Source organism: Cibotium barometz, chromosome 1 (assembly GCF_041138505.1).
Source record: "Cibotium barometz isolate CiBa-2024 chromosome 1, ASM4113850v1, whole genome shotgun sequence".
In the NCBI taxonomy this organism is placed as follows: Eukaryota; Viridiplantae; Streptophyta; class Polypodiopsida; order Cyatheales; family Cibotiaceae; genus Cibotium; species Cibotium barometz.
In genome coordinates, this window is record NC_141046.1 from 62,198,802 (window position 1) to 62,213,118 (window position 14,317).

The 14,317-nt window shown below is 43.0% G+C and overlaps 1 protein-coding gene across 1 annotated transcript; it reads left to right on the plus strand.

The window, feature by feature from the left end:
- Positions 1-2,254: 2,254 nt before the first annotated feature.
- LOC147642288 (rho GDP-dissociation inhibitor 1-like) lies at positions 2,255-12,249 on the plus strand. The gene is made up of 5 exons (XM_086804711.1): positions 2,255-2,611; positions 10,994-11,060; positions 11,160-11,378; positions 11,556-11,680; positions 11,943-12,249. The coding sequence occupies exons 1-5, from the start codon at positions 2,429-2,431 to the stop codon at positions 12,009-12,011; spliced, it is 663 nt and encodes a 220-aa protein (XP_086660837.1). The 5' UTR covers positions 2,255-2,428; the 3' UTR covers positions 12,012-12,249.
- Positions 12,250-14,317: the final 2,068 nt, after the last annotated feature.

Here is a 14,317-nt window from a genome sequence, read left to right on the forward strand (position 1 = left end):
CCAACAACAAAAATCAAGTGGAATGATTTTTGAAGAAGTAAGGAGAACCTTCATGATGAAATATGCACTTTTTATTATATTAAAAGTGACAAACATAATGAGATAGATGATAAAGCTAGATGGTAGTTGTTTTGATAAAAGAAAGTTGTGAAAACATTCTTAAATTCCACAAAAAATTAATGGAAAATTATCACATTATCTTATTAGTTGCAAGATGGAAGAAACATTTGCATTCAAAGCTTCATCTCGAGCAAACACAATGTTGGAACATTACAGGCACTTTAAAATTTAGGATTATGTTGGTGATGGACTAAACAACTTCCAAATTTGCATTCCCATATCCTAATGTATGAAACAAAAAGGTGAAATACTAAAGTACAAGACAACATTGCAGAGAGACCCTGGCGGTTTCTTGATTTCCATGAAGGAAGAAAGGAATTATTTCCTACATATGGAACATAAACTTTTCCTTTAAATGGTGTGCATAATGAAAGTTTAAGATTCTCTATTTTTCTTCTTTTGATGCACATTTTTATTATTCATGGGTGGTTCTATGGAAGAAACCCAATTCTTATGTTATATATAAGAACTCAAGTAGGTGCCCAAATAAGTAGAGAGGAGTAAGGGCATGATAATTTGTAGGCTTCAACTATGACGGTTTATGCTACAATTTAAAGGGTTAAAATCATGGTGAAAACTTCCTTTGCACAAATCATAATGAATTAAAGGGAATCTTTACTCTAAATGACTTCCTTTGGAAATAATTTTTTTGAAGGACAAATTTGTTCTCCCTTTTGCTACTATCATCCGCTATCAAAAACCACAAAAGAGCTTGGAAGGCGTTTCAACTATGAGGCATTCACATTGACGACCCTTACTTATTGTGCCTAATGTACTAGTTGGGATAATGGCACGAGGAAATGGTTAGTTATAGATGCAAAATCGCTTTAAATATGTATTTTTTGAAATGCTTTTGTTCTATATTTATAAGTTGGTCTTTCCTTTGTGTTACATTCATGCACTTTGTGTAGTTTTTATGGTTCTTTTCATCGATTCACAATTATTTACTCCTTCAATACATTAAGTATTACATTAATATGCTATTTATCATAACTAATGGTATGGTTTAATTTATTTATATGTAGTTATATATTTTTTTTAAAATTTTTAGCTGTAAGAAAGAAATCAATCATTCTTGTGTTTATGATGTCATTTATAAAACTTTTACACTTTTTCTTTTGCAATGCTAATTATATTCTTCCATGCAATGCTAATTATATTCTTTCATTCTACTATATGCTTTTTTCCGATTAAAATAGCCATAAAAGAAAAAACTATGATCATACATCATAAAAGAATTTATTTAGGGCTATTGCCATGCCCTATTTATCAAGCAAGGCCTTTGGCCTAGTTAATTGGATTTTCATAGACTTGAACCATTCCCTATCCACACAACTAGGGCCTGAGAGCAGTTCCAAAACTATCGGCATATTTAATTCGACTTTCGTAGACTTGGACCATTCCCTATCCACACAACCAAGGATGATTTTTGATGGGATGGGTCACCCTTCAAAACGATGGGTTTAGTAGAAATAATGCCTGTTTTTTTCACAATTTACCTTATTTTTTGACGATCACTCATAATAAGTGGCTGTATTTTACGATCAAAATGCCCAAAAATGGCATGACGCGTCTGTCAAAAAGCAACCTTGCACGCAATTAGGGATTGAGAGCAGTTCCAAAACTATTGCCCAGTTAATTGGACTTTTCATTGACTTGAACCATTCCCTATCCGCACAACTAGGGAGTGAGAGCAGTTCCAAAACTATCGGCATATAATTTTGCGGCGCCAGTGACATGCAGGAATAGCCATCTAACAACTATAGCACCAAGGATGTGTGGGAATAGCCTGCTAGCTAGAGAAAGGTTAACTTTACAAGGGTACTAGACTGACTACCCTTAACTACACATAGGTTTACTGGGGTACTAGACTGACTACTCTTAACTACACATAGGTTTACTTTACCGGGGTACTAGACTGACTAGCCTTGGTACTTTGTTACTGCTTGGTGGTTAATAACGTCTATTCTACCAGTCTACTACTCCTGTTAACTGCTACAGAAGGTAGACATTGCCACTCCTGTTAACTGCTACAGAAGGCAGACAGCAAGGCTGGCGGCTGGCCGCTGCAGGGGCAAATTCACCACTATACGAAAGCGTATGCTGTGATCGAGGAAATCAACGGTACACCTACTTACATACAGAGCAAAATGTAGGGCAATTCTAATATACTCGGAGAGCTGTTGGCCCATTATCAGAGAGAGAGAGAGAGAGAGAGAGAGAGAGAGAGCACCTGCATTGTTGGCCCTTGCTTGAGAGCGCGCACAGAGAGAGAGAGAGAGAGAGAGAGAGAGAGAGAGAGAGAGAGATGGATCCTCGTGACCCTCCTTTCCTGTCTCCTTCTGGGTCTTCTCTTTTGCGCAAGCAGGTTAGCAGGATCTCACTCTGTGACTCCGAAGATGAAGAGCCGCATGAGGCCGCCATCGCCGCCCATGAACAGTTTGTGCCTAGTCCCCTCATCCCCCTTAAAAAACAGCTGGAGCTTGATAAGGTACTGCACATTCTGCCCTCCCATCTTCTGCATTTTGTTTAGCTTAATCTCATTCAAGTTCCAGAGCTTGTTTAATATAATCTGCAGCTTATCCATATCAATTCTAAAGTCTTGGAGCTCACCCAGGAAGAAATTCACAGGATGGAAGGGTTTTTTTGAGGCACATGTCCCAGCTACTTCACAAAACCCATGCGATCAAGCACATGTTAGTGACCTTGTAGCTAAGCTTTACCTGCCCGTTGGCTAATCTGCGCCGATACCCTCTATAGCTTTTTATTTAAGTGCTTTCTCTTCAAAACTCTCTCTTCGAACCAACCAGTCGTGGGTTGTTGCCAGAGTGATATTCTGGACCTTACAATCAGGATGCCAGACTTCTGGGAATTGGCATCTCCTTCAATCACCTTCCAACTTCGCTGTTAATCTTCTGGGCCTGCTGATATGGCAAAACACCCTATGCCTGCCTTTCAGCATGAGCAGAGAATGCTGAGTTGTCCCCATCAAACTCAATCATGCGTCTCCCCACGCGGACCATGACGGTTGGTAGTGCGGCCACCCATTTTCTGGGGGGGAGGAGGGGAAGAGGCCTTTTCACCTCACCATTCTCTAATCCTTCAAAACTGTGTCTTGGCGCAACTTTATACTTTTGTGGAGGCACTTTTTTAGAGAGTTGGTAGAAAATTGTCTGGAACGAATTGGCTTGAGATGGCATGGGTTGCTTGTCTGTTGAAATCTGTGTGGGTTTTTGGGTTATATGACCCTGTCTACAGAACAAGTACACTGTTATTTGGTGATGACTAGTGTTGAAATTTTAATGGGTTATCTGCCTTATCTGAACAGTGGAGATTGAGCCTTCCTCCCAATTCTTGAACACCATGGGATGATCACTAGCTTTGGAACATCTCTCTTTTATATTATCAAAATGTGCACCATGGGGTTAAGGGATCATGGGCAAATTGAAGGATCAGCTCGCATTGTTTCTCTTCGATGATGCTTCCACTGCCATAGGCCTAACTGTGGAGGACATGGGAATGCAGATTTGTCCAGATGCCGCTTTTGAGGGCAAAGTGCATTATCGGTAAACTTCGTATACACAATGGAGACTACTTGGACCATGATCACTTTATGGTTGCACCTCTCATGGGATGCGATGTGATTTTGGGTATGCCTGGCAATCAAGGGCCTCTTTTGGACTAAATGGGTATTTGGTGGTGCCTTTTGGCCTCATAAATGCTCTTTTAATAGGATAATGGACAGGATCTTCAGACAACGTAGGAAGTTCACAAGCACTTTCCTTGATGATATCATTCCGTTTTCTAAGAATGGGGCTGAGCATGGTGAACATTTAACCATTGTGTTTGAGGAGCTTAGAAAGCATAAGCTCTTCATTAACGAGAAGAAGAGTGAAATTTTCCTTTCAGAGATACACTATCTTGGGCATATTGTTTCCAAGGATAGTGTATACATGGATTCAGATATGCCTTTCAAAAGTTGAAGAAAGGCATCATCTCAAGATTGGTGCTTATCATTCTAGATTTGCATGGTTGAATGTGATACATGTGGAGATTGCATCGGAGCAGTGTTGAACCAAGAAGGTCATGCTATGGCTTTCGGTATTTAATAATGCAAAACTGCATGTGTGCGGTCAAGAACTTACGGCAAAAGGTAATGGATGAGTGTCATGCTCTCCCTTATGCAAGGTATAGAGATATTCTAGTTACTACATAGGCTTTGGAAAGGTATTTCTTTTGGCCAAATATGCGTAGGAACATTTGTGCGGGAATGCCTGATATGTCAAAGGTCAAGTTGGTCAGGCGTAAAGCTCCCGGATTGCTTCAACCGTTGCCTATTGTGAGCCAACCATGGGAGAGCATAGCTATGGATTTTGATATGAACTTGCCTAGGACTCCTCATGGAAACGATGCTACTTGGACCATCACTCAGGCAGGTTTAGATGATAGGCACATTTTATTCTTGTGCACAAGAGTTTCAAGCTTTAGCATATTGCTAGGATTTTCTTGGCACAAATCTTGAAACATCATGGAATGCCTCAGTCTATTGTGGGGGATAGAGATCGAGAACCACAAGCTTGTTTTGGAGGGCATTATTTGATAACATGGATACAAAGTTGGATTTCTCATTTGCCCATCATCTACAAACGGACGGGCAAAGTGAGATTGCAAACTCACCAACACTGGATCTCTTGAATTGCTCTTTGGCCGATCAAAAATCGGATTGGGAGTATTTACCGTTGGTGAAATTCGCCTATAACAACAAAGTGCATACTTCTACATGCAAGGCACCCTTTGAGATAATCTATGGCAAGGTGGTATTATCACCCATCTCAAGACCAAGAATGAGATCTTTGCAGCAGATGAGTATGTCATAGACAATGATACTGCATTAGCTCAGGTACGAAAGGCCATAGAGAGGTCTTCAAGCATAGAAGATGGTTTGTGATGAAGTTGCACAATGTGGAAGCAAAACATAGGAGAGGGAGAGAGGCAGAGGGAGACACCAGACAATGAACATCTTATTATGTAGCATGAGGCTTTACAATGGCAATACCAGCTAGCAAATGATGTAGAACAAGTGCCTATGAAGGAATGAACTGAGTTACCAATGATGAAGAGAAGAGTCCTTTATATAGTGAGAAGTAAAGCTGGTTGATTGCCCTCAAGGAGCTGGCCGATAGCAGCAAAAATACCCACGACAAACATGAGAAAATACATATGTGTCTAGAGAAAAGGTCCAGATCTCAAAACACTGAGATGCACAAATTCTAACACCCCCTCTGTAGCTCACAGTGTGCAAAATTTTGAAGAAGATAAGGTGATGAAGGTGCAACCATGGACACTCCAGGATTGCGTAGTACTGGATACACCTCGGAAAGAGCACCTACCAGCTCGACTTCGTGAAACAAAATGCCACCCTGAACAACAAAGAAATCTTCTTGGCTCTGAATTCCCACACAAGTGTGCAATGAACTCCAAGAATAGAATGATGAGTTGTCGGACACACCGCGCCCACTATCCCCCAACATTGGATTGTGAACACATCACGTCCCAAAACATCGAACAATGAACTTGGAACTTATCCAGTCCATAATCTCCGCTACACCAAGCAATAGACGTGGAACACATCCAGACCATAGATCCAAAAAATAAACTTAACTCGCCAGATATTTTTAAAGCTTGGAACTCGGACTCACGGTTCCCATGCACCAGAAATGAGGAGCTGCTGACAGCCCCCTCTCCCATCCACAAGCCTCCTTTGGCTGGAAGCACACAGGGGAAAGCTATCTCTATAACTATAGAAGCTGACCATCCAGGTCCTTGGCTTTTGCAGCCTTGGGGACACTAGAAGTATCAGAGTCATCATCCTGTATATGATCATTGCCTGTCTTTGAAAACTTGGTCCTGGCTTGGGTGCTTGCAATCCTTGGCCAAATGACCCGGATTTCCAAAAAAGTAGCAGTGACACCGTCGTGTCTGTTGCACTGTAGCAAGTGCTTGATCTTGTCCAGTAGGAGGGAACCTTACCTGCTCTTGAGAAACAAGGATACCTCCTCCAAGAGGGAACCCATATCCACGGCAATAGCACACCTCTGCAAGCAAGCCTTTGTGTTACTGATGATCTCAGCACTCCACCACCAATCTCCAACACTTCTCCAATGGTATGAGGTACGAGGATCAATCAGCCCTCTCTCAAAAGTGAGAGAGAAAGGGGCTGGACAGCAGCAAACAGTCCACCAGAACGATCCTCGGACGGGGAACAAAGCCGGGGAAGAAGAGGATCCGTGTCGGGCTGCACCATATGCAAACACACCACTTCCAGTTTCTGACCTGACTGTAGAACAGCCGGAGATTATGGGCTTGGGACAGCAGGCCTCTTATTCGCCTTCAGTGGGATCCAGGTGAGTGGTTTTGGCGAGATCCCTACTCGGCCCCTACCCGCCCAGGCATCCCCTTTTTTCAGTACACAACAGCGAGGCTGGGGCGGCGGATTCAGAGGCACAGGATAGCGGGCACCCCGGCGGCGGCCGAGCATTGGCGGCGACAGGGGCTCTCCCCTGCCTTTCTTAGGGACTTCTGGCAGCGCCTTTGGGCCAGGTTTCGGCCCCGGAAGGTGACGCTTTTTCTCTGGCTTATAGCGCATAGAGGACTGGCTGTGGGGGCCTGGCTAGCTTTTGGCAGACACCCAGCGTCCTGCCCTCGGTGCGGCCATGCACAGGAGTCGCAGCGGCACTGCTTATGGGATTGCCCACAGGCACAGCAAGTCTGGCAGCGCGCTCTCAGGATGGTTTTTGCAAGCTCGCCAGGTGAGATGATGGTGACGTGGGGTGCGGTGGCTTGGGCCACGGACAGCGGCCCGGCCCTTGGATATGAGGACGTCCCTGGCAGTGCGACCATCCAGGTCTCTGACAGGGCGATGGCGGTGGTTCCGACGCCAGACTTCTCTTCGGCAGTCTCCCAGGAGGGGGACGGGCACAGATGGGAGATGATCAGCAGCATGACGGCTTGGCACATATGGAGAGCCCGATGCAGGGAGGCCATTGACCGCCAGGCGACTCCATCGGCGGAGGTCATACAGGCCCTCTGGGTGGACATCATTCACACCTTGAGAGGACACTGGGGGAAACTTCAGGGCGACTCGGATCGCATGAGAGGTCGCCGCAAGGCTTTCCTCCGCACTTGGCAGCCTGGCCCTTTCCTCATCGCGAGGGGCGAGGATGTCACTTGGCACTATAGGCCTCCAGTTTGGCACTATAGGCCTCCAGTTTGGCTCTTCTCACCTCCCACATGTACTACTAGGTAGCCCCCCTCAGAGAGCGGCCAGCCACCACGGGGGTGGAGCTCAGGTGTTCACTGTGTGGTTTTTTATCCCTCCTTGTGAGGTGGACTTTGTAGCCTTATGGCGTTAACTAATAGAAGGATCGTTTTTCCCCCCCAAAAAAAAAAGAGGTGTCTATGCAGTTAAAGCTACCTCCGAGTTGGACTATGCACGATGTATTTCATGTCAGTTGGTTAAAGCCATATGCAGGTCCACCCCCTTCAGAGGTCAAAGACGAAGCGGAACCAGACATTGTTGATGAAGCAGAAGTAATGGTTCCAGAACAGATCCTTCTGCACCGTTTCAAGCAGCATGGCTCAGGCCGAAGACTACGACAGTTCCTCACGAAGTTTCAGGACCAAGGAACTCATGAAGCGGTATGGCTCGACAAAGAATTTTTCGAAGACTATCCGGTATTATTGACGAATTATTTGGAGGCTATGCAGCTTCCGTCAAGTTAAGCAGAACGGGATGTCATGTGCATCCCGCACTTGGATGCCACGTAGACGTTTCTGTACAGAAGGTGCAGGACCTGGGATGGTGAACTGGTCCCATGTGAGCCCAGTCCGGGACGAGTCAGCCAGGGATCCATCTCAGATGTCCGAGGTCAGGTGTGCATTGTCCTGCACAGGAGTCTAAGGTCAGGTGTGCACTGTCCTGCACATGAAACAGTGCCAGTCCGCGCTGTGAGTCTCCCTCTAGAATGATGTCAGTGGTTCTGTGTATCTGGTATGGTACCGGATGCCAGATCACTGAGTAGATTATGTTTAGGACAAGGGGCCAGCCCATAGGGCTACCCCGGAGCTTAGTATGGGCATGGGAATGGTGTGAAACCATCCCCATGAGGGCCAGGAAGGCCCAGGCTGGACCCACCAATCATGGAAGGGCTGTGGGACAGCCCTAGGGCAAAGATAAGGCTATTTTCAGGAGCATACAGCCTTTAGATGGCTGTAGGGCATGTATGGGGCAGCCCATAGAGGCTGCCCAGCCTTGGGATTGTGGACAAAAGTGGTGTCCAGCCAATCAGAAGCAAGCGCATCACTTTCAGCCTGTTAGGAAAAAAAGGCAGTATTTTTTGAGATTTAATTCAGCATTTATTGCTGAATTTCCACCAGTCGTGGGACATAGCCTGTTTTTCAGCTGGCCGACTACTCCTGAGGAGGAGTATAAATAGTGGAGGCCATAATCCCATCATTCATCTCAGTTTTCACCAAGTGCTCAAGCCAATCAAGGGCCAGTCAAGCCAAGGAGATTGCCAAGCAAAGGGGTGGAAATCTGAAGGTCAAGGGCAAGATTTTCCAGCCAAGAAAAGGTCAAGTTTCCTATATTTGTTTTCAGATTTACATCATTCTAATAAAGCAAATACACCATCCGTGGTGGGGGCCCTATAGAGGGTAATTGGGACCCAATACTGTGTCCTCTCCATCTCCCCCTTCTCTCTCTATTTTCTGCACATCTCCTTTCAGTTTGTGCGTTAATTCCGTCGCGAAAAGAGTGCTGATTTCTGAGTTTTGAAGTACCGATCCTTCTCCGAAGCTTCCGCATATTACATGAGCAAACCTCAATCACAAAATCATAAATAAGCTTGTAATTTGTCAAAAATTTGAAGTTATGGTTTGTTCAACTTGAGCTCAATTTATGCAATTTGTAGAATCTGCTAACTTGTAAACATTCATCAACATCGAATTTACAACTTCGAAGGTTCCTAAGCTAGACTATTTTTATCACTATTTTGCCAGGTTCTTTACTCGTGACTCGTTAAAAATTAAAAAATGTTCAAAAAAATGGCAAGCACATAAATTATCAATACATAATTTGTTCACAGATGAAAAAAGGTAGGCAGCTTGTAGCCTTGTTGAGCATATGACACCAATTTTTGATAGTCCATGGATGTATGTGAAGCTTGCATGATGGGTAAGGAGTACTCGAAACCCTTTTTAGAGGCCAGTTTTAGGGCCAAGGCCACATGCTGATGTCTATGGAAATATGAGTATTCTTACACTTGGATTTTCTTCCTATTTTCCTATTTGAGGGCCAAGGCCACTTGCTGATCTTTATGGAAAGATGAGTACTCGTGCACTTAAATTACCCATTCAATCTTCAATTGTGTTAATCCTCTAGTCATAAGATTACCATCCAATAGCAACAAATGGTGGTCCTATGGCATAGTTGTCACGGTACGAAAATACGATACCGTACGGGAATTTTTGGTACGATATGAAATTTTCGGATATCGTACAATAAAATACGGTTTTTTTTTTGATTACTTACAACCTATGGAGCTTCAAGCTTGGGAGGGGAGGAGTCTACAGTGCTTGAGGAACCAGAACATGGATATGTGTCTCTCCCAGTTGGATCTCCCGATTGTCTCCAAAAAAGAACCTGGATGGGTTATGTAATACCAAAGGTCTCCCAGTGTAGCGTTTATGACTAAGGGACCGTCCTTGCACAAATACGAGCAGTGCATCTAGGGTGATAGGTTTAGGGACTCCTCTCTAGTTCAAAATGGCCATGTCCGAATCTTCTCCCTCGTACATAACTTGAGAATCTAACTGTCTAGCCTACCTATACCAAGGATCTCCAAGTGATGTAGCAAGATTCTCTCATCCTACCAATCAAGTGTACACTACCAGTCTACCTTGCCAGATTTTTTAGGTCTCTCAACAACCCCATATGGAATACTGAGTGGACATGAAAGTTGCGGAGTATTGCGAGCATTTGGGATCTTCGTTAAGCAGGGTTTCTATATTTTTTTTAAAGCATTTGGATTTTTTTTTTCAAGGAATTTTTTTTTGGGAAAAAAAAAAACTCGTACCGTACGATACCGTACCACATGAACCGTACGGTACGAATGGGTTCGTACCGGTACGAGAAACAACTATGCCCTATGGTTATCAAGCCATCTTTTGGGTGATTGTGGTAGGAAAAGTATCTTGTTATAAGGTTGCAACATTCCATGCTCAAGAGATATGCTCTCAGTTGCAAGGCTTTGTCTTTTTTAAGGTATGGCCATGCTACTAGTTGAGAAGACTATAGGGGAGCTTGTGGAATAGCTTCTACAGACTAATTGTCCAGCCTGGGCAGATAGGTGCAGGACCCATGTCCGTGGACCTTCTACAGACCAGCATGGCAGCCAGCCTTGAGGTTCTTTGTTACTTGGGTTGTTCCAGGACTATGTAAGTGATCTTCATTAGTTCATTTCAAGGTTTTAGCCTTCAGCGATGAAATGAAACCTCAAAATACTTGGAACAAAACAATGCTTGTACTGTTTTTTGTGAATATGATGCACACACACTGATGTCCTTGAGTTTGGCATCATCATGTGACATGCATGCATTACTTAGTTTGTTTTAATGTGGATGTGTATTATGGTTTTATTTATGTTGGCAGTTGTATGGGGTTTTAAATAAGCAATCTTTAATGAATTTGTATTGAAGAAATCCAATATCCATGTGTGATTGTCTTTCTGCTTTTGCACAAGGAATATTATCCTGCATTCAACATGACAACTCTGAACACGAAAGCTCTCCCTTATCTTAACTCATTCTGTAGGAGGATGAAAGTCTTCGGAGGTGGAAGGAGCAGCTTCTTGGTAGTGCCCATCTTGATCACAGCGAAGGTATGTGAGGGCTGGAGTTTGAATGAAAGCATTTAGTTTATAATGTTCATCAGTTCGAAGATAGATGACTGTTCTAAGGGGTGGCTGACCTTGCTCCAGAAAGGGTGGAGCCAGAAGTGGAGGTGGTTGGCTTGAGCATTCTTGCCAAGGGGAGGGAAGAGCTGAACATTCCTCTGCCTTTGCCTTCCAATAAAGCAGAAATCACTTTTGTATTAAAGGAAGGCAGCAGCTACAACCTCAAGTTCACATTCACAGTTCAACATAACCTTGTTTCCGGTCTGACGTACTTGAACTCAGTCTGGAGAGGTGGCCTTCAAGGTGAGACTTGGAAAGGCAATTAGAACTCCTCCTAAGGTCTTTGGCCTTGGCATGCTCTATGGTGTTCTGGTTTGTCCCTCACCTCACATCAACACTTGTGTTAGTTGATGATGATGTTCCTCTCAAGTCCTTTGTTCTCATCTTCTGATTTCCTAATTTGTTTATCATCTATTGCAGTCGACCAGACTTGCATCATGCTAGGAACTTTTAGCCCTCAAAGGGATCCCTATGTGCATGTAATGGATGAAGAAACCACCCCTACAGGAGTCATCGCCCGGGGAGTGTACATGGCCAAAACTAAGGTTTGTTTAGTGTTAAGATTTAAAAATCTTGATTTGCGTCTGGTACTTTTTCCTTTGAGAGTTATATATACATGGACATACATACATACATACATGTGTGCATGTAGGTGCGTGGGTGTGTGTGAATACATAGTTATAGTGTGTACTGCAGGCTTAGGCTGGGGAGGGTGTTCCTGGCATGGGAGCCCTCATCCCTCACCGCAACTCTATGTGCCCGTGGCTGTATCTGATGCTCTTTTTAACACTTTCTGCATCTTTTCAGTTTGTGGATGATGATGGAAGATGCCATTTTGAGGCAGATTATTCCTTTGAGATTCAAAAGGATTGGTAGAATGCCTTTGACAATCACGATGTACCCTATCTCACCATTGACAATGTTTATGTGTTCATGATAGTGGCACCACCTTACATAGGCTGTGTAGGTGGTAACCTACAAGACTTGGTACTTGCTTACCTTAGGGGTTCTTTAATGAAACAATTAATACGTACTATTTAGCTTAGGGGTTTTTTCATGAAACAGTTAATATGTACAATTTCTCTAGTCATAAGCTTTGTTCCTTCATTTGCTAAAAGCTCTTAATCTCTTCCTGCTATCACCTTGATTGGTGTTAGATGAAGGTTTTAGGGATGCAGCTAATTTTTCTTTTCTGTAGAGCTAGTTGTTAGTCTTAAAGTAATGAGCCTTTAAGTGTCAAATTCAAGTCTTTCAGTAAAGAGTCTTTAAGTATCAAATTGATGGGCCAGTCCTTCAAGTCTAAAACTGGGTTTTTGCCATTGAATGCCTCCCCACTTTGATTTGTTACCCTTCACAAAATTTCAAAACCTTATACCCTTGATGTGGCATTGATCTAACACGAGGTTAGGATACTCTCTCAAGCCTTTAAGGACTTCGGGATGATGTATTAGATCCTTGCCTTTCCTTAATGCAGGCTTAGGTAAGACTCCATTTGCAAATTCTCCTACTAGAAGGATGTGTCAAACCCCTCCTTAGAGAGCTTCAATTTTCACATTGTCGTCCTTGGGAGGATGTGCCAACAAATCTCTCTTTAAAGGCTCTTTCAATTGTGATAATTTCATCACCAACATGTTGGATGCTATATTTTCAAATGTGTATTTTCTCATGTGGTGATCGTGCTTTCCTTAGTTGGTAGTCCCTTTAGATTTAGCCACTTTGGGTGGAGAGGTTGGACCACTTGTTTAGGAGGCAGCATCTGGGTGGTTGGTTTAAAAGCAAAGGCCTTAGCTTTTAGCTATGGGTCAGGAGGAGAAGCTTTAACTGCTTTCTTTGTATTCAATGTAATCGTGTGTGAGAGCTCTTGTTATACACCTAACAAGTTTTAAGTTTGAACTTGTTATTGGCACCACAAGATCGATAGGGACTTTGTTCATAGAATCATTTTAAGCATGCTTAAATCTATGGTTGTACCATGATCCCCCATATGGAACAATGTTGGGATCAAGCTTTAACAATGAAGTGTTTTGATTAGGGGCTATGTTGGGACATCCATTAACTCTATGTGGGCCTTAGCATTGGAAGGTTTGGAGTGGCGGTCTCCACGTAAGGTTATTCATATTTCTATATCTTTGTTGATACTTAAAGGCTACATGATCCTCTTGAACTAAGTACAAGAATGCATCATGATACAAGGCATACTTAAAGGCAACATGATCCTCTTGAACTAATTACAAGAATGCATCTTAAGGTTCATAGGGGTCATAACCTCCAAACTCGGATGGTTAAATTTTAGGCGGTTCATGAACTAAGCATTGTTGCATGCGTGTGATCTTGGGTGGAGGTGGTAAAAAATGAGATGGTCATGAATATTCTTTCTCCTCTTTAGTCTAATAAGGAGTCTCAATGTGAGTGGCTCATTATCAATATGAATGTACTCATCACCATGAATATTTTTACTCTTTAGCCTAAGAAGGAGTCTCAATGTGAGTGACTCATCCACAATCCTCTCTCAGATTGTATCTTAGATGAAGATATTTGGTCCTTGCTATATAATCTTAATTTTGAAGATATTTAGTCCTTTGCTATATAATCTTGAATGTGGGCTCTCCATGTACTTGCAATTAGAGGTTTAAATTTTATGTAGTTAGACTCCAAATTACTCCACTTTAGGGATAATCCGATAGTAAAAGTGGATTTTAGTGTAAGGAAGCTCGCAAATGCCATTGGGTTGGGCAAAATAAGTGGGATAAATTAAACATTAGCACTGCATGTTTGAGTTGATAGAACATGTCCTCTTTACTGGTGGGAGAAATTAAACATTAGCACTGCATGTTTGAGTTGATAGAACATGTCCTCTTACTGGTGAGATAATTTAAACATTAGCACTATATCAGGTTCAAAAGTAATAATGTGTTTGGTGGCTTAATTGGTTGGGGCTTCTTATTGAGTGCTTGTGCCCAAAAGGCTAGAGCTGCCAAAAGTACATAGATTTTTGAAAGTCTTCAACACCTTCACTTGCCCATTTTGGTTCATTAGGGTCATAGAAGGTTAAAGGGTTGTCGACGGTTTGTTACAGTAGGTGTAGGGATGGATCCCTCTAGTGGAATACATCAGTTTAAAGCTCCATGTGTGCCTTTTAATAGTTCTTGTGTTTGTGTTATTACTAGACCGTTCTCCTAAAA